General features: G+C 33.9%; 1 protein-coding gene across 4 annotated transcripts in view; it reads left to right on the top strand.

The window, feature by feature from the left end:
- Positions 1 to 27,917, top strand: part of Nell2 (neural EGFL like 2) — a 360,984-nt gene that overhangs the window by 264,182 nt on the left and 68,885 nt on the right. For all 4 annotated transcript variants that reach the window (XM_048802576.1, XM_015493239.2, XM_048802578.1 and 1 more), the window contains one exon: positions 1,752 to 1,847. In XM_048802576.1, the coding sequence (XP_048658533.1) occupies positions 1,752 to 1,847 (96 nt within the window). The remainder of the gene's footprint in view (positions 1 to 1,751; positions 1,848 to 27,917) is intronic.

Here is a 27,917-nt window from a genome sequence, read left to right as displayed (position 1 = left end):
ATGTCGGTGCTCCAAAACATTACCCTGGGTTTATAAAACTCTGTGGAAATCTTTAGTGTTGATCATTCAAAGAAGGTCTACCCCCTTTGGGGTCCAAAAACCACTAGGATTTGCTTAGAAAAACTATACAGAGTCTAACTTATCCCAGAGGGCTTGCTTCAAAATTTGGATCTTCTGAGAGTTTGTTGAGGATTAAGATTTCATCTGTGAGCCCCAAATCTTCTTTCTCTTACTTCCTACTGATTCTGATGTCTTTTTGATATGAAGAGTAAAGTTTATAACATAAAGAACTCTTGATATTATAAGCAGATGCAGATATAATTCGTATATTTGAAGGAAGGAGAACTTTAGACAATCTCAATATTCTCCTAAAAATTGCTTGAATAAAGACTCCCAAGTTCCTATATCTCTGTTGGAAATGGAGAAAAGCTGAGATATAAGTAGTTTAGATGTAGAATCTGAATCATTGAGTTCTGTGTTTCACCAATAGGATGCGACCTTGCAAATTACTTCAAAGAAAATGTGCACATGGTCTGGCAGATGTATTATTTTTTATTTATGAGGTTTATATTTTAAATCCATTTGTGAATCCTTGATGAGCCAGGTATTTTTCCCCCCAGAATGGAGACAGATTTAGGATTGAGGACCAACAGAGGCACATGGCTTCTTTGTGTTCATTCCTTTAACTTAGCACCAGAATTTCCGATTTCTACATTCCATTACCCTAAGAAACCATATCCTAGCTAACTAGAAGAAGCACATGCTAAAAAACTAGACAAAACTTCAGCCTCAATGCCTGAAACAACCTGATCTAGTTCATTCATAAGATACTGTCAATCTGAGAAAGCAGCCTCTGAGTCTTAAAGAGCCAAGAGTATAAACTTAAGTGGAAACAGAAGCTTTGAGGGGAACTCAGTCTCTCCCATCTTGGTTTTTAATCACTTTTTTGTTGTTATTTTTCCTACCTGCCTTGTTTTCCTGGTTTTTTCGCTCTCTTTTTTTCCCCCTGAACTTCTTTGAAGGCAACACATCCCAAAAGATGACCCATACCAGGATTCAGATCTTAGCTCCTTTTCCTACTCCCAGAAAAAAAGTTTCCCTTTATTCTCAAACTCATTTTAATACATCAGTCTTTACAATGTCTTTGCCCTTAATCCTATATTCTGACCTATCCTTACCTGAGAAATGTCAGACCCTCCCCAAAGATCACTATAATGAGTTCTTCTTACTACTGAGAAATTCTAAGCCACCAGGACTGGCTTAGAACTTTTCAAAGGGTGGGGTATCTGCCTAATATTCTGGCACTTTGGTTTATGTTTAGAATGGTCACAGCCCTATGAGATCCAAATCCCCTCCTATTTCCCTGGCTCAGTATCTAGGAGAGCTGCCATTTTTTAGGCTTATTTTCAAATGGAATTGTTACAATGAGATTGAATCTGAATTTTAATGTGCTTCTTATTGTGTAAGTTACTGTTTTGTTAAAAGGAGTTTCACTATTTTTTTTTACTGGTAAATATCTTTCACATTGGAAATAGTAGTTTTACAAATTGTGTTGAAATTTCTTACATGGATGGAAAATATTAGTATTATAATATTAAAAATATTAGAAATTATAATAGCTTATGTAATTTGACATCCACACCTCTAAGAAAATGAAAGAAGTTGGACTTCCAGATTATTGAAATACTTCTAACATGCTAAAATCATGTACCTGACTTACATTCTTTATTCATGTATCTAAATTATTTTAGCATTTTGCAAAGATGGCTGTAGAAATGGAGGAGCCTGTATTGCTGCAAATGTGTGTGCCTGCCCACAAGGCTTCACTGGGTCCAGCTGTGAAACTGGTAAGAATATCATTTCATCTTCTAGAAAATGAATTTTTACACTAAAGCATAAAGTAATCCATGAGGAAAATAATGTTTCAGGTTTCAAGTGGGCTCTCAAAGCATGGAGCTATTAATAAGGAAGTGCTAGGAGGAAAGAGGTGGGAAGTTTCAATGATGCATATTCACTGGGCGATTCCCCAAAGTCACGCTAAGGAGGTTTTGCAGCTATTTTAACTAGACGCATATTGAACTTTTTCAGAAGGATGTGTGGGATTGCTCGAGATTTCATGGCTTCATAATTCTTATTACTCACTGTGAGCTCATTTTTACTGAACTATGGGTTTTTTTTAAAGCGTAGAGTTCAAGCTTATGGTCAAATCTGTTTCTAGGGCACTCTGCCTTCTACATCTCATTTGAACATTTTTAATAAATTTTTTATCTGGCCCATTCAGTATTCTTTAATTTTTGTTTATTTAGAAAATATTTAGAGTTTTCTTTTCCCTAATTATTCCTCATTCAAGGAAGGCATTCTGAACTCACTCTTTCTTATAGAAACCAATATTAGAAACTTTAAAAATTATTTTTAAAATAATATATAGACTATCATTAGCTTATGAGAACAAAGTAACATGCTTCATCAGATTTTAAAATGTGAGATTTTAAAAATGTGAGTATTAGCTCCTAATTAAAATTGTGCCAGTTATATTTTGGTTGCCATTGGTTAAGTAGTTCAAGTAGCAGATATATTCAGAGAGTCTTATTAGTCTCCCTAAAAGAAATCTGCCACAATTGGTGATTGACAGTTATCATGTCATATTGCTTTTCATAAATCTTACAGCAATAGATGTAGCACATGCTCTGCCTCTATTCTACCTGCAGTCATCTGATTTAATAAAAACACAAACTGACTGAAATATGAGACAGAAAACGTTCCGCTCTACTTGGGAAGTGAAAATTCTATGGAAGAGATACTACCCCTATGCACAAAAGTAAATCACAAAGGGTCTTATATCACTAGATCATCTCTCTCTCCAAGTACCTCTAAGTGACATTTTTGAACTTCAGTGATTAATTTCTCATCCCCAATATGAAAATGCCTAGTGAGTACCTTTAATGTGTAGTATCCTTTTTAAGGGTATCATTTCCTTAATCAAGGGTTCCCCAAACTTATTATGCATGTGAATCACTATATAGTTTGCTAACATGTTAAAATTCAGATTTTTATAATTAATTATAGACTTTACCATAAACCAAAATTAGATACCTCTAATGCAATTGCCTTCCAATATTTCTATCCCAGAATTTCTACCAATATCCCATACCCACACATATCAAAGTACACTTTGAACTTCTGTATATTTACACTTAGCAAACCAAGTTTTCTGAGTACGTTCTCAAAATTGTACCACTCTAATATAGAGTCTGGATAATGACCTACTGGCTTTGTTAGAACCTTTTAATGGTGTGAGGAAAATGGTGTGGAATTTTGAATAAAGGCCGTCTTGAAAATCTTGGATGAGTAATAGCCATGCCCAATCCTACAGTATAATTCTCCCACTAGAAAATAAATCATATGATGAAATTGTAAAAATCTGGAATGGTGTAAAATTAATTTTAGCAATGTAATATTTAAGATGGGTGTAAAAATAACCCACCAGAATATTCAGCTCTCTCTGTTTAATTATAATTGAACTTTATGTGAATACAATCCCCAGATTGACTCTAAGTAGCTGTCTGTAGCAGCCCAGGGCTTTGAGAAGAACAGATGTGGGCTCAAAGTCTAATTCTACTGTTTACTTGTTTTGTGACCTTGGGTAAATTACTTAACTTCTCAGTGTTTGTGCCCTCTATATTTCACCTTACTCTTCACCACTCTCTTCCAACGTAGCTATGATTTCCATTTATATATAAAAATATTGGGTTCACAGTAATTTAAATTTTTTTTTCACTACTACAGCAGTTCAGGGATCTCAGATTTGTCTCTCTCCTTCCAATTCCCATAGAATATAAGAACAAAAATTTGATCATATTACCCCATGTGGAAGGGAAAAAAAACTCTTTTGATGTTCACCATTGCATTTTTACACATAATAGATAATGCCCTTCATACTAAATATTCACCCACCTTCACTATTGTGTCTCTCTGGCTCCTCATCTTATTTCCATTTCTAGGCATTGAATTTGAGAGTGTACAAGGTGCTCACTGTTCACTTTTGTATCCTTGAGGCACAGTGTAAGGCTCATACCTTAGCAGTGTTCAGTAAATACTTGTGAATAAATAAAGGTGCAAATGAATGAATAACTAAGTGATGAGGATTAAAAAATGGTGCAGTAGCTTCCATATTTGCTGGACTTCCTTGAAGGTTAGTTTAAAGAATCTTCAGGGTCATATGGTTCTGTTCTTGTATAGCAGATGAGGAAATATGGTACAGAGAGGTAAGGTAACTTACATAAGGTGTTGCATTATGGATCCTATATTTCTAATCTGGAACTCGTTCCTAGTCCAGTGTCTTACTCCTCTCTTTCTTCATCTTCCATTTTATCCTATGCCATGCTGTTCATCCATAAATTCGTCATCCTGTCATCCTCTATCAGGTCTGTGATTTTTATTATGCCCAAATTTTCAACTACAGGATAATCCTGTTGTCTTTAACAGTGAAAACTGTGGCAATTTTTCCTCACAAAGTAAGAAAAGCTTTAAGATTGTCAAAATTTGCAAGTGTAGGAAGGGCCTACTTTGGTCTGCAGGAATGCTGTCTGATAACCTATAAAGGAGATTAATTTGTAGTCTCAGAGGCCAACCATTTGCACCTTTGTAATAGAATCACTGGGGATGAAATAACAGGATTTCCCTGTTTTTTTTTCTTTAACTATCTTAATGTTTATGACATTTACCAATTCTTGTTATTTTAGTAAAAAAGGTCTCCTCTGCATTCTCTCCCCTTATTATTTAGTTTATTTTGGCCATATATATATATATATATATATATATATATATTAGCAGAAATAGTTGAATTAACTTAATAACTTCACAAGAGATAAGTGTGTGCTTTATGGTGAATGGAATTAATATTTCATGGACTTCTTTCTTAACCACTGTACAAAATCACCCACATAACTTTATATTTAATTAAACATCCTAATATTCCATCAGGTATTTAACATGGATTTAGTAGGGTGATTATTTTCTGGATTACTCAGTAAAATGCATTAGTAATCTATGTGCTGAAATTTAACAACTCTATCACTGCCATTCCATATTTATTACATAGTTGCTAAAACTCAGCAAACATGTTTCTGATGATCTTATTAATATGCAAAGTTGTTTTATGCTAAAAGTGAATCTTTCAGAAATAATTTAAGGCATAATACTAAAAGAGTTGACAGTTCCCTCTAAACAACAACTCATTTTAATAAAAATAAAATGATTATAACTGGGAAGAAATTGGTATCAAAGGGTAAAGCCCCCCCCCACAAAAAAATTCTGAAATATCAAAGAAGAGATCACACATTTTGGTGACAAATGGCTTCTTTTTTCCCTTGTATATAAAATAATGAGTTTCTTAGACACAGATCAAATAATTTTAATAATTTTTATTGAATTGTTAACATAAATTTAAGTTGTTTCCTAAATGCTTTTGTACCTTAATAAATGTAGTTGCAAAATAGCAAAATGAAGGATGAGGCATATAAGAGTGTTGCTTTGCTTCAAAAATAACTCCAAATGGATTGACGCAGGTTGATTTAAAAATATTGTGCATGTGTGTGTGTGTGTGTATGTGTGTGTGTGTATTACAAGTTGTGTGTGTGTGTGTATATATATAATATATATATTTTACAAGTAGTTAAAATCTCTTTTTACTTAAAATATGGATTTTTGCTAGTGACATATATAGTTAATATTCATTAATAGCAAACTATTATGGTTCCTGATATAGTTGGACTGCACATTTTTCATCATGGAATGTACATATTGATTTAATTGCATCATATATAGCTTTCTTTAAGACATGTATTTATTTTTTTAATAGTATGCTTACTTAACTCATTAGGATAAATACTGAGGAGTAGTGTAGCTGGGTCATATAGTGGTTCCATTCCTAGTAATACATATTTTTCAAAACTTGCATTAATTTACATAGGAGACTTTACATGGGAAAACAAATTCAGAAGTAAGACAAAATTCTCAAAACATTTCTGATACAGAATACCTTTTATTGTCACTAAAATGACTCAGTTAAATTCTATTCCTTTTTCATGGGAGAACAATAGAATATGAGTAAAGTATTTGAGATAACATGATAAATATAATTTAAAAATGAAACAAAAACTTCAGTAACCCTGCTTAACCAACAGGAATATCTTTTTAAAGTATTATTTTAAATTTATTTCTGTTCTTGCTTAACCAACACAAACTTCATATATATATTAAAAAACATTAAACAAAGAAAATTCAGGATGGAGAAACCTCTGATTCTGGTCCTTCACTGTCTGTTAAAGTCACTTGTCTGGATCTAAATTTCTCACAGAAAGAGATAGAACACAACAAGACACTAGTATGGCAGTATGTAAAAAAGTGGATGTGTAACCGATGTGATTCTGCAATCTGTATACAGGGTAAAAATGGGGAGTTCATAACCCACTTGAATCAAATGTATGAAATATGATTTGTCAAGAACTATGTAATGTTTTGAACAGCTAATAATAAAAATTTTAAAAAAACAAAAAAAGAAAGAGATAGAGCAGTTTATTTGGTAGCTTTTGATGGGGGTATCTGTTAATCTGCCTAGGAAGAAACCTGTATTCATACTTTCTGAGACCAACCCAATTTTAAAATTGGACTCTAATGATAAAATGATTAAATGACATTTGATGGATGGATGTGTATGAATCAATTTTGTATGAATTATAGGTTTAGATCCCAAAGACACTCTTAATATTAGGGATGGAAAAAACTTAAAGGAAACAAAAACACTCTAACTAAAGGCTTTTTTATTTTTATTTTTTAAAGTTTCTTCCAGTCTTTTATTTGCCTTTTTACCTTGTAGCTGTCTTTTGAATTTTTCAAAATTTTATTTTTTTAAGAAAACTAATTCATTGATGTAATTTTTTTGTTTTTAAGAATTGTGGTAAATATAATAATACAGAATTTACCATTTAAACCATTTTAAAGCATATGATTTAGCAGTATTAACTACATTCACATTAATGTGTTACCATCACCATCTTTCATCTCTAGAACTTTTCTGCATTCTCCAGTTGAATCTCTGTACCCATTAAACACTTAATTCCTTACTTCATACATCTGTCAACTCTGGCAACCACCCTTATACTTTATGTATACTTCTGGCTATAGGAAGTATTATATATTATTTGACCTTTTGTGACTGGCTTATTTTACTTAGTACAATGTCTTTGATGTTCTCCAAGTTGTAACACACATTAAGATTTACTTTCTTTTTAATGCTGAATGATATTCTCATATATATATATATATATATATATATATATATATATATATATACACACACACACACACACACCACACTTTGTTTATCTATTCATACCTTGATGGGCACTTGGGTTTTATATTTAGATATTATGAACAATGCCATTTTGAACATGAAAGTACAAATGTCTGTGTCCCTGCTTTTACTTTTTGTCAGTTATATACTCATAAGTGCAATTTCTGGGTCATATATAATTCTGTGTTTAATATTTTAAGGGACTGCTATGCTTCTTTTCATACCATTTTATATTTACATCAGCATTGCAAAGGGTTTCACTTCCTTGCTTTGTCAGGGGCTAGGGATATAGCTCGGTTGATAGAGTGTTTGCCTAACATGCCCAAGGCCCTGGTTCAATCCCTAGCACCGCACACACACACAAAAAAAAATGTTGGCAAGTGTCAGTTTGGATCAAGAATTTCTCCCAAAGGCCTTTATATGGAAGACTTGGTCCCCAGTCCATGGCACGATTTACTGGGAGGTAGTGAAACCTTTAAGATGTGGGCCTGGTAGAAGGATGTTTAGGCATTAGAGGTGAGCCCTACAAGTAGGTGTTGGGTCCCTGGGCCCCTCTTTTTCATTTTTGAACCATCATGGTGAGCAATTTTACTCTACCATGCGCCCACTGCCATGATACGCTGCTTCATCAAAGGCCTCAAAGCAATAGAATCAATTGAACATGGACTGGAACCTCTGAAAGCATAAGCCACAACAAACTTTCACTCTCTCTGTTTTAAATTTTTTTGGTTATAGATGAACACAATACCTTTATTTATTTATTTATTATTTATTTTTATGTGGTGCTGAGGATGGAACCCAGTGCCTCATACATGCCAGGCAAGTGCTCTACCACTGGGCCACAACCCCAGCCCAGCTTCTACTCTTTTCAAGTTGATTATCTCAGACATTTTTTTTTTTTGACACTAAAGGCTTTTTTAAAAAGTGCTTTTTCGTACTGGCTCTTTTTAGTTATACATAACATAAAGATTCATTTGACTTAATTATAAAGGCATGGAATATAATTTGCTCTAATTCAATTCCTAGTACTTCCCCTTGTCCTCCCTTCTTCCCTCCCCCTGTTCCCTTCCCTCTATACTACTGATCTTCCTGTTATTTACTTACAGTTATTTTTTTTAATTGATGCCTTGTGGATATACATAATGGTGACAGTCAGTGTTTTATATTCATATATTACATGGGAAAGTTAGGTCAGATTCATTCCATTGTTCTTTGATTGTTCTGTCCCTCCTCCTCCTCAAGTCCCTTCTTTCTTCTGTTTTGATGGAATTCTGCACCCCCATCCTGCTTTTCTTTTCTTTTTTCCCTTATTTTGGACTAACTTAAGCATATCAGAGAAAACATTTCACCTTTGACTTTATGGGTTTGGCTTATTTCACTTAATAATATAGTCTTCAGTTCCCTCCATTTACTGGCAAATGCCATAATTTCATTCTCCCTGATGGCTGAGTAATACAAGGGAAATGCACATCAAAACTACATTGAGATTTTTATCTCACCCCAGTCAGAATAGAAATTATCAGGAATGCAAATAATAAAAGGTATTAATGAGAATGTGGGGGAAAGGGACACTCATACATTTTTGGTGGTACTGAAAATTAGCACAACTACTCTGGATAATAGTTTCAGGATTTCTCAAAAAATTAGTAATGGAACCACAATATGGCCCAGTTATTTCATTCCTCGGTCTATATTAAAATATCTAAAATCATCCACATCAATGTTTATACCAGCACAGTTCACAATAGCTGAGCTATGGAACCAACCTACTTGCCCTTCAATAGATGAGTGGATAAAGAAAATGTGATATATAAAATGGAGTATTACCAAGGGCTTTTTGACCTTACCCTGCATATTAGTACTTATCTTCTCTGCATTTGGTGATCCTTAAATTCTTTTAAATTAGACTTAAATTATTTAATATTATGCCAAACTCTGGTGTTCCCTGAAGCATTTAACATACTGGTCAGGAACATAAATGTTGAAGTCAGAGACAGCAACCTGATTTTTAGATTATTGCTCAATACCTGTTTCATCTTTTCATGTTACTCACTTTTTTCACCTTAATTTTCACATGTATAAAGGTGAAGAGGATATTAATATCAACCACATAGGAGTGTTTTGGAGATTAAATGAAGTAAGCTAGGCAGACAGTGTGATGTGTAGGGCTTTGTAAGTCCTTGATAAATGACATTGAATATAACTATATCATAAATTCTTAAGTTAAATTTTAAATATAGAACTTTTTGAGGATTTGGGCTATCCTTGAGTTATAAAAGTTAGAATTGTTATTCTTACAAATGATTGTAGTGTTCTTGATTTATTTATAACCAGCTTTAAGTACAATTTTAATACACTTTAAGGTTTAAAATATTTAATTCAGAAATGTACGTCCTTCATATTGACTTAAAAAGTGCTGTTTTACTAAGGATTGCTTGGCCTATGCTGGTCTTTTTTTTCATATTAATTTTTAAACACTTTTCTAGAACTGTAAAGAATATCATTGGTATTTTGATGGGGATTGCACTGAATCTTTATATTATTTTTGGTAATGTGTTTATTTTAACAATATTGATCTCCACATCCATGAACAAAGGAGATCTTTCCTTTGATTTTTTTTTCAGTGTTCTGTAATTTTCATTGTAGAGATCTTTCACATATTTGATTAGATATATTCTTTTTTTTAGGTTTTGGAAATGGAATTATTTTCCTGATTTATTTTGTCAAAAGTTTCATTATTTCATTATTGGTATATAGAAAAGCTACTAGTTTTGAGATGTTGATTTTGTGTCAAGCTAACTTTGCTAGAAGTCTTCCTATGGAGATTTTGGAATATTCTAAGTATAGAACCATGTTATCTACAAACATTGATAATTGGACTTATTTCTTAATTCCATGTAATTCCTTTTTTTGCCTATTTGCTCTGGCTGAAATTTCAAGTACTATATTGAATAGGAGAGGTAAGAGTGGACATCTTTGTCTTGTTCCTGATTTTAGAGTGAATGCTTTGATATTTCCCCATTCAGTATGATCTTGACTTTGGGTTTATCATTTATGTAACCTTTATGAAGTTGAGGTAAGTTTCTTTCATCCCTATTTTTTCCAGTATTTTTATCATGAATGGGTGTGAAATTTTTTCCAAGATCTTTTCTGCATGTATTGAAAATTATCATGTGATTTTTGTTCTTATTCTATTTATGTGATCCATAGCATTTATTGATTTGCATATATTGAACTATACTTGCTTCCATGAAATGAAACCAACTTGATCATGGTGTATTATTTTTGCAATGTGTTTTTGAATTTGATTTGCTAATATTTTGTTAAAAAGTTTATCAGTGACATCTATCAGTAGTTTTCCTAACTTTCTGTGTCCTAATCTGCTGGGAATATCAATGAGTAGAGCCACTTTGGAAATCAGTATGGGGATTACTCAAAAGATTAGGAATGGAACCACCATATGACCCAGCTATGCTCTCCCCAGTGTCTCTCCTAAAGAATTAAAGTCAACGTAACACAGGGATACATAGCTTATCCATGTTTGTGGCAACACAGTAGTCAAATAATAAAACCAGCCGAGGTGTCAGTCAACAAATGAGTGGATAGAGAACATGCAGATATAGATACAATGGAATTTCTTTTAGCCATAAAGAAGAATGAAATTATGTCATTTGTAGGAAAGCAGATGGAACTGGAAAGAAATCATGTTAAGTGAGATAAGGCAGACTGAGAAAATCAAGGGTCATATGTTTTCTTTTATGTATGAAAGCTACAGAGAAAAAATGGGGAAAAGTATCTTACAAAAATAGAAAGGAGAACAGTAGGGTAGAGGATGGAGATGAGGGGGGTTGGGGGACCACCAAGGGGAGGACAAAGGGAAATACTGGGAAAAGAAATTCATTAAATTATGCTATCTTCATGCGTGAATATGTTGAATACCATTATTATGTATAATTATTATGTACCAATAAAACAGTAAAAAAAGTAATCAGAAATATCCACCACAACATGTGTTGTGATATTTTAGTTCCAATGCAAATCTTTTAAAAATTAATGTTTTATAGAAATTTTTAAAAAGTAGTTAGAAGTTCTCAGGGTTAAATCTCAAAGTCATTCTTCCAGGTTCTTCAGATTAATTAGAAAAAAATCTTACTCACCCTTTCTATGTATCAGTCATGTATAATGGATAACAACTATGATGGGGAAATTTTTCAGACTCTTTATTGTAAGGTTTGTCTAATTAACACTGAAAATGTGGACACATCATGGAGCTGTGTAAGGGAAAAAAAAAACAAAACATTTTTCAAACTGTTAGAGAAGGTCTCCAAGGAAAGAGGACAAGTGGAAACATTTGAAAATTTGGCAAAAGAAAATTACTTTTTCTTTAAAAATATTGATAATTTTCTCACTATATCACCTTTTTATAATTTGTATTAGGTCTTTGAATTCCTAGAATTCATATCTCCTTGTTATTTTTTATTCTAAGCAAACTGAATAAAATCACTTTATATATTTTTAATTTTTTCTAAAATAACTGAAGACATAATTAATATTTTGAATAAACAGTATATGTGCACATTATAAAATTTAAAATGAAGAGTATATAATGAAAAGTAAATCTCCTTTATATCCTTCCCCAGTAACTGATTTTTTTTGATATCATAGAAATCATGCCGTATCCTCTTTAGAATGGTTCAAATAGAAAAGCCTGTGTCATAGAGGCCTACTGCCATTCATCTTGTAAACTTTTAATTTGTAAAAGTATGCTGTTACCAGAGGGAGTACACATCTAAGGGACATTATCTTTCTCTTCCTTTGGGTATCCCATACATTGGGTTGAATGTTCCTCAATTTTTCATTCATAAATTGTAAATTTGTCCTTTTTTTACATAGATAGACTAATGAACTTCTATTTGTTGAAACTATGATGGAGGAAGGTAAAAATGATATCTTAAAGAGACATCAGAAAGAAGGATGTGAACAACTATTTGGGACTTAGGATTCTCTAATTCAAAATATATCCACAATGCAACATTTTTATCTATACTCAAATTAGTTTTGCTTCTTGCATTTTATTCCTTTCTTATATGTTTGTTTCTTTTCTTCTCGAAGGGCATACTTCATACTTGGCTTAGAACAAGAATATCAGTAGCAAACTCAATCTTGGTCTGAGAAGGGTTTTGACATTATTGCTTTTAGGTGAGTTGGGTATAGAATTGTAAGTTTTCTTTAAGTACTGTAAAGGAAGTTTTCCATTACTTTGAGGGCCTCTAAGGTTGCTTTTGAGAAGTCTGATTGCAATCAGTTGCAATCCATCGGAAAATACTGCTTTTTCCCACTCTAATTTCTTATAAGATCCCCTTTCCCTTTAAGATCCATTTTTTCTTGTGGTACATGGTTTCAGAACACTGTGTCTGAGTATAAATATGATTTCATTTATTCAACATTGCTTTTTAACTATTCTCTTTTTTCTTTTCTTCTATACTTTCTGCTTGATATATATTGGTCTTTATCTTTCCTGTTTCTTCACTTTTTTTTTGTATCTCCATCTCTTCATCTATCACTGCTATGCCTTTTGCACCTTTTCATATTTATCCTTTAGTTTATCAGTTATCTCCTCAGCTTTGCCTACTCCTTTACCTTACCCACTGACTTTTTAAGAAATTTCAATTATTTTAATTTTAGTTTCTGGAATTTTTCTTTTTCAAGTCTTTTGGTTCATTTTTTTCCTTAGTTATTATTCTTTTCTTATACTTTTGAATCCCTTTTTATGTCTTTGAGAATTTTAAACATACTTATACTATAATCTTTATTATATTTCTCTATTATCTGAATTTCCAGAGGATTTAAGTCTGCCTTTGATTGTGCTGCTGTATTCTTGCTTCTGATGTAGTGTTTCTTCATGTGTTTTGTACTTTTTGTTTCTCACCCAATTATTTTCATTAAAGATTTGCCTGTGAAGTTTGAAATCTTTTCAAGGAAGAGAAATTTTCCATTTTTTATGCAGGTATACCAGGAGTATTGCAATCCATATTTGCATTAATTTCTTTGCCAAGTGGTATACTCCATAAGTGGTATAAATTTTAACTTCAAAACTCTTAAAGGGCAATCATTATTTTCTTATCAAAGCTTGTATAAAGAGTTTCTCTTCCTATGCTAGTGGATGTTGCGTGTGTGTGTGTGTGTGTGTGTGCGCGCGCTCGCTTCTAACCTATACCCAAACTGAGGAATAGAACTATAAGAATCCTGCTTTGTTGGAGTCTTGGACATTTTATACGATGAAGTACTCTCTGCTCTCAACCATATTGGCCTTAGAATCCAAATGTGAGGTTCAGCTTCTCTCATGCTACATAGGAATTTTCATATTTTAATGAGGCCAGTTAGGACTTTAATATTTTATTTTTAAGTCATATGTTTGGAGAAAACATTTTCAGGTTGTGCAGTTCTCAGTATTGCTAGAACTTACAGGGGAAAATCACCTATTTTAGATGTAGAAATTATTTTGCTGATGCTCAGTGACTTCTAAGAGTGATGAACTCTGGTCGTTAATTAAATCTGCAGACTCTGAGGTGAAACTCATATTGGTACAATAAAATGGGTGGAATGTAGGAAAAAACAATAGTGATATTAATTTTCTAGAAATTGAGCTAGAGATTTGACTACTTTATTCTTGTCACCAAATTTTTAATTCTCCTGAACACAGTCTGAACTTCTAGAGAGTTCTTGTGTGTGATTAGTTTCTATTTTTTATTTATTTATCCTGTCATGTAAATTTCTGGAAGAAGCCACTGGATCTTAAGTGTAAAAAAAAAACAAAAACATAGCAGTCAGCTTTGCCCATTGCCCACCCTTATTACTCACTATTTTTTGGATAATAAATTATATTCTAGGTAAACTTTTTTAGATTTAGACTAAAATGTGGTGCACCAGGATCCAGTTAAATAGCAAACATGGGCCTTGGGTCAGTTCAAAGAAGATCATTCAAATTTGTGAATGACATACATCTGGGATGGTAGCTAACATGAGAAAAAAACAGACTAATTTAAATTGTAGGGGAATGGGATCTAATAACATGATGACTTTGACAGACAGTTAACAGAGCCTCCTGCTGATCTGCTAACAGCTCTTAAATAATCCACAGTGTTTTTCGTTTTTTTTTTTTTTTTTATTGGTTGCTCAAAACATTACAATGATCTTGACATATCATATTTCATACATTGGGTTCAAGTGAGTTATCCACTGTGTTTTTCTTAATTCTGATCTCTTCCACCTTTGGCCCACACTCTGTGTCCTTTGCACCCTGCCCCCACTCCCCACCCCCTGCTTTCTTTAGTTGTCCTTCTCACTTGCCTTTTCCAGTTTCCTCCCAGTGGAGTATGGTTCACTGGAAAAGTAGAGCCTACAATTTTGTGTTTTTCACGGGGCTTTTCCATCATGCTTTGCATGTACAAAGAAGTTAATAAAAATTAATAAAATGTCAATTCACTCTTGTATTTAGATTAGAAAAACCAGTTGCACAGGATAGGGGAAACCAAATAAACAGTTTTTATCCTTTACTTGATGACTGACTCTAAGTGAAATATGAATCAGGAAAGCATACTGTGCTAGCACTACAAAAAAATGTAAACTTAGCTTGGGTTAACATAAACAGCTTGTGAAACAATACATGTAATAGTCTCCCCAAATTCTACATCACTTATTCTATAGTTAAGTTGAATAGTTGTATTCATTTTGATTCAATAGTTTTAAGAGATTATTGGCAAATGGGAGTGTGAACAAGGAAAAATTTTCCCAGAGACGAAAGCCTGACAGAAATGAGATGGTAGTTGAATAAATCCTTGATGTTTAATAAGGAAATGAAAAAAAATAAGAAAATCGAAATGTGATGTGTGAAAGCTATTCTTAAATACATGAAAAGCTAAAATAGTATATGGATTTTGGATTTGATTATTCTATACAGTTCCATGGAGTAAAACTAGTAAATTTACTTGAAGGCAAGTTTCAGCTTCAAATAAGAAATGTGCTAATCACGTGAACCATATGAACAAGGGATGACCAGCCGGCATGTTTAAGCAGAATCTCAATGATCAAGTGTTAGGGACACTGGGACTAGATGCCTTTGGTTTGGGGGAATGTATGGGACTCTTATCATTATAGTTGTCATAATAGTAACTAATTCAAACTGCCTTCTGAGGACACATACTTTAAAAGAAAGGAGGCAGTGTACCTTGATGGTTAAGAATCATGAGCAGGTTTGGTGGATGGATGGTTCTGGGGTCCAGATCCAAACCCTGCAATAACTACCTACCTATGTAAGTGGAGAAAATTACTTAATTTTTCTGTGTCTTTGACTGTGTCTTGATTTCCTTGTTTTAAAATGGTATGATAGTAATAATGCCTACTTTATTTTTGAGAAGATTACATAATGTTTGTAAACTATACAGCAATGGCTCAGTAAATGTTAATTATTATTATGACCTTATGCTTAATCTCTACAATAACCCTCTGTAAGTACTTATTATTGCCAGATGAGGAAGCTGAGTTTCAAAAGATTAAGCACTTTGCTCTGACCTGTAAAGTCAGTTAAGAGGGGAAATAAGGACTTGTGCCCAGGGCTGTTGGACTAAAATAATTCGTGCTCTTTCTGCTCTGACATTTAGCTTCCTGCTACACCATAAGATGATGAAATGCCTTTGAAATGGCAGCAAGCTTTGTGGAATATAGGTGCCAAATTGTCTACATTAAACATTTATTAAGCTCCTGTGCATGCACAGCACAACGTGATATGTGAAGATACAAAAAGTAGCATGCACTTCTTTTCTCATGGGACTTTACACCTCTAACTATGTTAAGTACAGGGGAGCATTGAAGCTAAATGATAGAGAGAGAACAAGTGGGTACAAAAATAATACTAATGCCTTTTAAATGACTGTTAACTACAAATCGTGTCTGGTTTGGTAAACCCAGAAGAAATTGCTCTCAAGGAGAATGAATTCTGAGCTGTAATACCAGCAGTGATAATTTAGTAGGGAAGGCTTCAGGATAAACTGCTGGTGGGACCTGGGAGGCAAGCAAATAGCTGATTAAATGTGTGAAAAGTACACTCTGAAGTGTTAGAGTTTCCACTGCCAATCTTCTCAATATTCGTGTCTGAAGATAATTATGAGTAAGAATGAACTTGAACTTCTAGTTTAATCAAAAGCCTTAACAAGTTAAAAGAACTCTATGATTTTCTTGTTTTTTTAAGATGTGGAACTCTTTCTTATTCTCCTTATATAAGGTATGTTTTCATTTGTCTTGAATAGACTTTAAAATACAAATTACTCTTTCACTCAAGGATGCTTTTTCCCTTCAGATTCTAAAAGGTTCAACTCCAGTCTTAAAATTAACCTTGCCTTGTCCTTTCTATGTAAAGTCCATATGTTTTCACTACTTGTTATCATTCTCTTAAAAAATGTTTATTTCAAGGAAAATAAATAGCTGACTGAAACTATTTGTGTTTATTTGTGCTTGAAAATCAGTCTAATGGACTTAGTAAAAATTATAATTTATTATTTCTTATGATCCTCCTGGTTTTGATCATTTATAACACAAATAGATAAGTTACAGCACAAATGCTTATAAGCAGTTGCAAGTGGGAAACAAAAGTATGTTGCATATTATATGGTGCCAGAGCTGTTACTCAGTGAGTGGTGTGAAAAGGACTCTTTCCATAAATTATAAAACCTAATTACAAACCAGAGAGTACTGAATCTGTTATGCAGATAATTTTGTATCCTACACCAAGTAAGAATCAATATTTAGTGTCTAAAATAAAGTAAATTAGAATAAATCAGCCAATATTAGCTTATGTAGGAGCAGAAAGAGGAAAATTGTTAGATTTTTGGATTGTTAATATGCATATTATTTTATCTGGAATCAAATCTGTATCAAGGACTTTGCATTCTTGAAAGACAAGTAGGATGTACTTGCACTTGCTGTAATCCTTTGCTTCAGACCCCACCCTTCCCCCAGGAATGATTATTTTGGAAATCAAATGTAAATTCTCAATCACTAGTTCCAAAATATTCAAGGTTTTTCACCATTCTGCAGCATTTGATATATTAACCAAATTCTAACAACCCCATTTCCTTTGCTTCCTTGACATGCCATTTTCTCCAGACTAGTATTGTGACCACCTTATATGGTTGGTGTTTTCATTCACAGTTTTGGAGAAAAAAAAAAAAGGAACTAAGTGAATTGACCAAGGTTACATAATTGTCTTGTTGAAGAGCTAGAATTAAGCCCAGGACTGTATCAGTCCAAAGCTCATATGTAGAACATGTCCCCATCATGAAAGTATCTACATGTGTATTCTTCTTTAAAATTTTATATTTTAATAACTACATGTATTTATAGGGTACAGTGTGATAATTTAATACATATGTACCATGTATAATAATCATATCAGAGTAATTAGCATATCACTGATCTTATGCATTTATCATTTCTATGCATTGAAAATCCCTGGACTCTTCTTGTTATCTTGAAATACATAATAAATGGGTAGATTGCAATTACTCTGTTGTGCTATACAACATTAGAACTAATTTCTCCATCTACCTGTGCTTTGGCACCCATCATCTGATCTCTCTCTCCCTTACATGCTCTATCCCTTTCCTGTTCCCTAGTGGCCACTAATCTACTCTCTGCCTCTATGAAATTAACTTTAGGAATTTCTTTATATGAGAATGTGTGGTATTTGTCTTTCTGTATGTGGCTTATTCCTACAAGTGAGTTCTTACTGCTTACTCCCCTACCTGTCTGATTGCCCTTTTTTAAATTTTTTTTCTTCTTATCACATACTGAATGTGGAAATTTTTCAAAATTACACAATTGTTGTCTCTGTTTTTTCTTAACACTGTCTCTTTTGTGGAGTGCAACCACTGTCAAGTCTTCAAAAGAGTCGTCCTAACTAGGCACTTCTTCAAAGCTTCATTCCCACACCCAAGGGATGTGTCTGTTTCCACTTGGACATTTTGTACTACACTATGGCCCTTTGTTACTTGCATCTGAATGTGTTCCTGTCTTCACAACAGTTCTAAGCCAGGTAGACTACCTTCACCCTTCATTTCCTTCATTCCCCTCAAAGCAACCAGTACAGATAGTACACAGCAAAATTTAACCAATGTCTTGAGGATAATGAAGGAGGGCTAATCAGGAGCAAAGCAAAGACAAAAGAACAAAAAAGAAATAGAAATCTCAAGATTCTAAAAGTGCTTTGGCTGTTCTTTGCTGTGGAGTGAGAGGTGGGTTTTCCATTAAGCTAATGAAGCTTGTTTCTGCTCTCTTCACTTGCCTGGGCTTCTTTCCAGACCTTGAGAGGAGCCCTAGCAATGTGTTCACCTGGTCATAAATTTTTTATAAAATTTACAGTAGTAATATATTTTTGGATTCACTTTTTCTTGGGAGTCCCTCAAAATATATTGGCTTCTGGCCCCAAGCACTGCACAAAGTTAATTCTTACAGGTGGGATATCTCTCACCCTGAAATGCTTCTTTTTCTTTAGATTTTCTTTTATTGCTGAGACCTTTATGCTTTCTTTGTGACTATCAAGCTTTAAATTCTAACACTCCCCCTTCTGTTTTGTTGTTGTTGTTGTCTTTCTAGAGGAAGCATCACCTTTCATGTCCAAGGAAAGCATCCAGATATTTCCTAAACCAAGATTTTTCCTATGCCATGACATGTTCCATTCTCCTAGATTATCCCCTTATTATTTTGAAGTGCCCTTTGAAATTCCCTACCACTGTATGCCCAACGTGGTGCTTTTTGCTTAACACTCATTTAACCATTTTAATCATAACAACAGTATTCTTAAAGAACACTTCCATGAACATTTTAAAAGCCAATGCTCTGTAAGGTTAAATAATGTGCCAAGGTCACATAGCAAACATATGGTAGAATCTTGAATGTGGCCTTCAATATGCTCATTACCCTTTCCACTTCATTATCCAGATACTAGAAATTCCTCTGTGAACCTCTCCTTGATTTTTCCAGTCAGAAGAGCTCTTCCTTTCCTCTCAATTCTCTTCTTCTTCCCTCAAATTATCTTGTGTTGTTTTTAATCTTAAGGCATAAGAATATTATCTTAAACCCTATGAAATTTGACACAGTGCTTCATGAGAGTCCATTTATTGAATGGTTTTGTGAGTTATATCTAGATAAAGGAAATAACATGAAATTCATAAAGAGGTTATTTTTAAAAACTCTGTTGAATAGTATAAGCATTTATTGTCTTTAACAGGATTTAACCCATTTATTCTAGCTCTCTGAAGTGAAGAACCTGAATAGCATTAAGGAAAATGTATACATGTGCACTCACAAGAACTTGAAGTACAATATTTTGTCTTTTTCTAATGGGTAATGTTGACTGTAACAACCAGGAAGATGCTGTTGGAGGAAATCAGGTATTCTTTAGCTGTCACGGAATCAGGTATTCTTTAGCTGTCAGGGAATCATAACTCTCATCTAAATATGAGCAATATTTCTACTGGCATATACACACACCCAAAAAAATTAGAACTTACGCATTATATTGTAGTTGAGTATATGATAAACAATGATTTGGGAATTGGTGGGCATTAACTTGACTTACTGAAGGAAATGTAAAGAAGAGGGGAGGCAGATAGCTTTTCTTGGATGGTATGAGCCAAAGCCAGACTAAAACTGGCCACCAGTCATTCAAGACAAGAGATAAACATTTGCAAGGCATGGTATCCAGTGGGTTGGAAGAAGTAGGTGATTTCTAACATAAGAAGGGATCTATGCAGAGTTTCTGTCAGGACAATTTAAAAAGACACCCTAGAAAAGTTTTTGTTTTCCTTTGTTATTAAAAACAAAATTGAGAATACTGCTTAATAACAACCCTAAAGGATATGATTTTAGCAAGCATTGCTCAAGAGTAGTTCCTTTTTTTGCTAAGAGGATTGCCTGGAGCAAACTTTTCTTTCTTCTGTTTGAATTCAGATGCTATAAAAGGAATGTTTTGGTGCCCAGGAATTCTTTGTTCAGGAGACTCACTGAGAGAAATGAGTATAAACTTTAATGTGAGTTAGAACTCAGAGTTTCCAAAATGTAAGCAAACCAGCATTATGGTCAAAAAGTGGTGAGCTTTGGAGTCAGGATACTAGAATTCACTTTCTGAGCTTCATCATATAAAGGCTATGTAATGCGGAGCAAGTGACTCCATCTTTCCTCATTTGTTTCTTTCTCTGTGAAAGCAGTTAATAATATTACTCTTATGATAGATATATAAGTATTAGATGAGCTAATTTTTATAAAGCACTTAACACAGAACCTGATACATAATAGGTGCTAAATAAAATTTAAATACTATTATTAAAATTAGCTAAAATAAATATAGATAGAAAAATGATCAGACATTACCAGGGATAGGGCTGGATGGGGAATTGTTGCATAATGAGTACAGTTTCTGTTCAAGGTAATAAAATATTTTGGAAAGGATTAGGATGACAATTGTACAATATTGTCAATGTAGTTAATTACAGTGATTTGTATAATTATATAAAGTTTAAATGGCATTTTATATTATTTTACCACAACAAAAAGAAGGAGAACATATAAATGGTAGCTATCCCTCAATTTCAGAGCTGTCTCATATTCTCTTTCGTTTGGTTTTCCTTAATGCTAGGAAATGTGTATAAATACTTTCAGATCTATCACACCAACTATTTTCAATTTCCTGTGGCATAAAATGAAAGATCCCTGAGGAAGAGTACTGCCACTGTGTCCCTTATAACAAGTAGAACATATTAGGTAGTCTAAGGGTGCCGAGGGTACAGAATCAGGATAGAGCCATCATCCACTTCAACAGATCCTCACAGTCTTGGCAGTTAAGCATAGTTTGGGAGCTGTTCCCAGTGCCCCAGGATGCCCCAGAGAGGAGGCACAGACTTGGGTGTTGTGAGACTAACTCAGTAATGGTACTTACCCGTCACTACCATATGTGCCCCTGCGTGTCACTTTCTATTCCATTTAAGTCAAGCAGTCTAACACAAAAATTCAAGTTTAAGCCAACCCTTACAGCATCATGTGAATTACTTCTCATTTTCAGTCAAAAGGCTTCACTAAATTAATAGTAGGCTAGTAACCACCAGAGTAGTTCACAAAAGCCAAGGAAAGCTAGACCAGGCAGGACTTTTGTACCCCCAAATTCCTTCCAACTATTTGGTGGATTTAAGAAAATCTAGGAATTATTTAAGGATAAAATCTTCTGTCTATACCTACCCTACTTGAAACATGGAATTAGGCTGTATGACTCCAGAAGTTCTTTCTGGCTCTGTGAGTCTGTGAATCATACCCACCCAACTTTATTAGACATGAAAAGAAATAACACATCAAGTTAAAGAATTACCTTTATCAAACTATAAACGTACATTAAAAATATTACACATGTTAACAGTTTTGTAATATGATATACATTTAATAGATTTAAATGATTATGAAACTTGGTAGTTATTTTGAAGCTGCTATTATTCATCAGAAATAATCATGATGATTATTTTCAGTCTCATTTCGTTCTGATTATGGATAACCCCCCCCACACACACACGATAATATCTCCCCCAACAACTGGTGTCAGATGAGAGATGATTGTTAATTTGTATTTCATGTGAAGTTGTCAGGCTTTTAGTTGGAGAACCAGCTTTGTGGAGGGCACAGATCTAGGCACCAGAAACAAAGCAGAGAAAGGAATTGAACAGCATCTTTGCTCTTGCCTCCCCAAATATAATTGTTACATCTTAATAATTTAAATTCCAACACATTATAGATCCAAATAAGGAAAGTTAACAATTTCAGTATGTTGGTTACTGTACTTAGTATGGCAACCCAACCCACAATAAAAAAAATCAAAAAAAAAAAAATTTTTATTATCCCTATTATATAAGAGATGAAATTGCCTTTAAACACTTTCAAAACAGGTTAATACCAGAGTTTCTAATCATAGTAGTCATTTAGTAAGTTCTATATAATTATTTTAAATGTCTTAACAGAAATGTTGGAGAAACTTGAAAATTACGTAGGTAGATAGATATTACAAGTCTGAAGAGAGCCCATGAGAATAGCAATTCATTTTATAAAAAATTAACAGCAGTAAGAGAAATACTTGTTTTAAGAAAGCCTGTGCATATGTGACATATGAGTGTGTATATGTATGTATATAAATATATATGTATGTATGTGTATATATATACATATATTTTATATGTATGTATGTGTATAAATATATATATATATATAAAACAACTGCATATAAAGCCATTCTTCAGAGTCCATTCCTTCTACTCACATCTCACAAGAACAGTGACTTTTAGCTGGAGGTGAGTTTGCTCTCTCAGCACATATGTGATGTCTCGAGACATTTTTGGTTAATAATGGACTGCAAGTGGTATAGAATGGTTGGATATGAGGGATTCTGCTAATCATGCTCTAATGTCCAGACCACAGCAAAGAAACACTGGGTCCCAGTTTAATGAAACTAGAACACTGCATTAGTAGTAACCACTATTAACTATTGGATGTGTAAACTTACGGATCTTTTTTGACATACATAAGCATCCATGCAACATGCATACCCACAAGTTGTGCCAGTGAGACAATATTGTGCATATTGTCCTATGATTTGCTATTCCTACTTTACTGCAAGTTAAAGATCTTCAGTTAGTACAATTAGTTTTATCTCATTCTTGAGAACTGCATAGCATTTTCTATGTGGATGTATCATAATCTAATTCTTCTCATACTAATGGACATTTAGGTTGTTTTCAATTTTTATATCAAATCGCAATGAACATCGTTGTATGTATATGTGAAAGCATTCCTGTAAGACTATTTCCTAGAAGTAAAATTATGATGTCAAACTATATAAATAAATAAAACAAAACTCTGTGAACATCAGATACTGCCAAGATCTCAGAGAGTATATATCCAAATTTTATTTCTACCAACTGGCTATGAAGATGACAGGAATGCTTTAAACTTTGAAACTGTGATTTAATAAATAAAAAAGAATTTAACATAGGTAAATAAAATTCTACTTGATTTTGGAAATGTTTAGACAAAGTCACAAAAGTCTACCAAGTTATATCAAAGAACATAATAATATTCATTAGAAAACGAAATGTGATGATCATGGAAATCATTCTGCTCTAAGAGCAATAACACAGAGGGTTAACCCCTATGTAGGTATATCCATTGCAGACATTGTTTGGGAAATTTACCAGAGAGTTAATTTATTCTGGGTGCCTTGTTAATGTGATCCACAGTATCATTTTCCCTCTCTAACTGCCTGGAAAACTGAACAGCAGTTGTCCACAAGATTCATAGGATCTTAGCCTTTCACAAAAGCAGAGGAAAAATAAATCAAAAAATAAGATACTTGGGAATCAACTTAATGAAAGAGGTGAAAGATCTATACAATGAAAACTACAGAACCCTAAAGAGAGAAATCAAAGAAGACCTTAAAGATGGAAATATCTACCTTGCTCTTGGATAGGCAGAATTAATATTATCAAAATGACCATACTACCAAAAGCACTATACAGATTTAATTGGGATCAAATCCCAATGGTATTCCTCATAGAAATAGAAAAAGCAGTCATGAAATTCATCTAGAAAAATAAGAGACCCAGAATAGCTAAAGTAATCCTTAGCAGGAAGAATGAAGCAGGTAGCATCGCTATACCAGACCTTAATGTAAACTACAGAGAAATAGTAACAAAAACAGCATGGTATTGGCACCAAAACAGACTGGTAGACCAATGGTACAGAATAGAGGACACAGAGACTAACCCAAAAAATTACAATTATCTTATATTAGACAAAGGTGCCAAAAACATGCACTGGAGAAAAGATAGCATCTTCAACAAATGGTGCTGGGAAAACTGGAAATCTACATGTAACAAAATGAAATTAAACCCCTGTCTCTCACCATTCACAAAACTTAACTCAAAATGGATAAAGGACCCAGGAATTAAACCAAAGACTCTATGTCTAATAGAAGAAAAAGTAGGCCCTAATCTTCATCGTATGGGATTAGGCCCCAACTTCCTTAATAAGACTCCCATAGCACAAGAATTAAAACCAAGAACCAGTAAATGGGATGGAATCAAACTAAAAAGTTTCTTCTCAGCAAAAAAACAATCTGTGAGGTCAACAGAGAGCCTACCTCCTGGGAGCAAATCTTTACCCCTCACATATCAGATAGAGCACTAATCTCTAGGGTATATAAAGAACTCAAAAATCTAACCACCAAAAAAAAAAAAATAACAAATAACCCAATCAACAAATGGGCTAAGGACTTGAACAGACACTTCTCAGAGGAGGATATACAATAAATCAACAAATATATGAAAAAATGCTCATCATCTCTAGCAATCAGAGAAATGCAAATCAAAACTACTCTAAGATATAATCTCACTCCAGTCAGAATGGCAGCTATTATGAAGACAAACAACAATAAGTGTTGGAGAGGATGTGGGGAAAAAGGTATACTCATATATTGCTGGTGGGACTGCAAATTGGTGCAGCCAATATGGAAAGCAGTATGGAGATTCCTTGGAAATCTGGGAATGGAACCACCATTTGACCCAGCTATCCCTCTCCTTGGACTATACCCAAAGGACTTAAAAACAGCATACACATCAACACAGCCACATCAATGTTTATAGCAGGACAATTCACAATAGCTAAACTGTGGAGCCAACCCAGGTGCCCTTCAGTGGACGAATGGATAAAAAAAATGTGGCATATATACCCAATAGAATTTTATTCAGCCATAAAAGAGAATAAAATCATGGCATTTGCAGGTAAATGGATGGCATTGGAGAAGATAATGCTAAGTGAAGTTAGCCAATCCCCCCCAAAAAATCCTGGATATTTTCTCTGATATAAGAATGCTGACTCATAGAGGGGTAGGGAGGCGGAGCATGAGAGGAATAGATGAATTCTAGATAGGGAAGAGGGGTGGGAAGGAAATGGAGGGCGCAGGGGATTAGCAATGATGGTGGAATGTGATGGACATCATTACCCAAAGTACATCTATGAAGACACAAATTGGGTATCAACATACTTTATATACAAACAGAGATATGAAAAATTGTGGTACATATGTGTAATAAGAAATATAATGCAAAAAAACACAAAGTATGTGGTCATTCTGGTCACTGAAGTGGTCAGTTAGTCACTTGGCTACCTCAGTTGCAGGGGGGTAGAGATGGCAGAGTCAACACACAGAAAACTGGCTGGTGGCGACCTAGCTGACATCCAGTATCTCCTTTATTTTTGGAATGCATATAACTGTTACAGGATTCGGGTGGGGCATGCCCATCAATCATACATAAGCAAGATAATATCCATATGCCAATCATCTTATGCCTAATGTAACTACACTATGATGAAGCTCTAAATAATGCTATCATCTGGAAGGGTCTTTGTCCCTAGGGGAGGGGACCTTCTGAGTCAGGAGTTTCATGCCCTGAAGCTCCTGACTATTGGTTTCCTGGCCTGGTAGTTTGGCAATGCTAACCACAAGTGTTAAGGATGTGGTTTCACTAATGGCTCACTAGAGCAGAGCACCCCATCCTGCAGGTGTTCCTGTCAGGCCTGAAGGAAAGTGGATTCTTCAAGCACTCCGAGCTGTTCATATCCACTAGCTGCAACTGAAAGTTATTCCAACAAAAATACATGTATAAAGACATGAATTGGCGTGAACATACTTTATATACAAAGATATGAAAAATTGTGCTCTATATGTGTAATAAGAATTTTAATGCATTTCACTGCCATGTATTTTAAAAAATAAAATCAATTAAATAAAAAAATGTTGTCCCCTGAGATCATGGGAAAAGGAACCATGAATAGATTAATTCTAAGAATTAGATGTATTTGGTAAGAAATTGAATTGGTATAAAGCATGAATTAGTATTTCCACTCTCCTAATTTTTTCCCAGAGAAAGCAACTATATAAATAAGACCCAGATATATAATACAGGAACACTACTTAACCTGTAGCATTTTCAAGTGAAACTGAAGGAACTGGTAATAAATCATGATGAAGTTGTTGATGGGAAAAGTGTCATGTAATGAGAGATCCCAAATTTCTTGATTGTTTTGTCAACAAATCATAAGGAAATCACTATTATTTACATGGCATTTCTTGAACACTGGTCTGTCTTTGAGTGTCTGGCTCTCAGACAGACCAGTCTGACTAGTCATCTGTGAATAAGTAACTATGTTTACAGTGCTGGAAAAGGTAGACGCTTTCTGTCCTCATGCAGCTTCCATTTTAGGAAGAAAAACACACTTCAAAGTCAGCAAACAGTATATAACTACCTTTGTGATAAGAATTAAAGATGTTCCAAGAGATATAACAGATACCTTACTTCTCTGTGGAGTTCTAGGAAAGATATCCTCCAAGAGCCAAGATGGGGTAACTGTATTACTGCACTTCTGAACACTTTTACAGCATTTTGAATCACACTTAGAAAATAAAAGAGACAATTCTAATATTCTACTAGCATTAGTAGTTGCAGAAATAGTTTTAAATAGAAAAGGTTTAAGTTTTGAATCTTATCAGATTCTACCCTCCAATCTTCCTCATTCACTTCCTTTAATTCATTGCAGATTTCTATATTTGACTGACTATATTCTTCCACCATACCTTCCTTGACCTTTCAGTAGGCACATGGATAACCCACTCAGGACCTTGACATTTAATTTCTTAGAATTCACATCCTTCATTCTACCTCAATCACAGACTCTTAGTTATAATCTTAACATTGTCATTGCCTATAACTACATCACTCCCCAAATCCATCTTGCATATGCTAGTATCTTTACTCCATCATTGCTTAATTTTATTGAAAATATTAATCCTTTTATCCAAACATTATTCTAATATCAAAATGATCCCACGGTTCAATAGTAATACCACCTTGATTGGTTCATCAATCTAAACACTCCTTTATGAATACCTTTAATTTCCTGTTTCTTTCTTTATATATCATATTATCAGATTGCCCAGCACAACCCAGCCTTTGTCAAATAGAGTCATTGGCCTCCTCCATTCTACTCCTGAATAACTGACTGTGGCTGGAGAAGGACATAAAATTGCTCTGACTGGCCACTCTTTAAATTCATGAACCAAAAAGGGAACATAGAGTTGTGGTTCTTTAGAATGCCCATTTCTCACTCTTCAGAATAACTGCTTCAGGCCCATTTCTATCTCATCAAGCTTTGTCAGCTTTCTCTGTCAACCTACTCACTCTCAGCATTCATCTTCCACCTCTTTTAGGACATAAATGAAAAATAAGAATTACCCGATAAAATTGAAGAAGGATACAACCCTTTGCTATTTTTTCCCCACATTCCTGCTTAAAACTCCTGGTACACCATAGAATTAATTTATCATGAGCTTGAAATTTTTCTTGAATTAATTTTTAAAATTCAAGCCATCATTAGTTATATTTTCTTTTCAATATTTACATATTTTAAGTCCTATTTT

The sequence above is a fragment of the Marmota marmota genome, unplaced genomic scaffold, assembly GCF_001458135.2.
Source record: "Marmota marmota marmota unplaced genomic scaffold, marMar, whole genome shotgun sequence".
Classification (NCBI taxonomy): domain Eukaryota; kingdom Metazoa; phylum Chordata; class Mammalia; order Rodentia; family Sciuridae; genus Marmota; species Marmota marmota.
The sequence above is the reverse complement of the archived record's forward strand: the minus strand, read 5'-3'. Positions and strand labels throughout refer to the sequence as shown.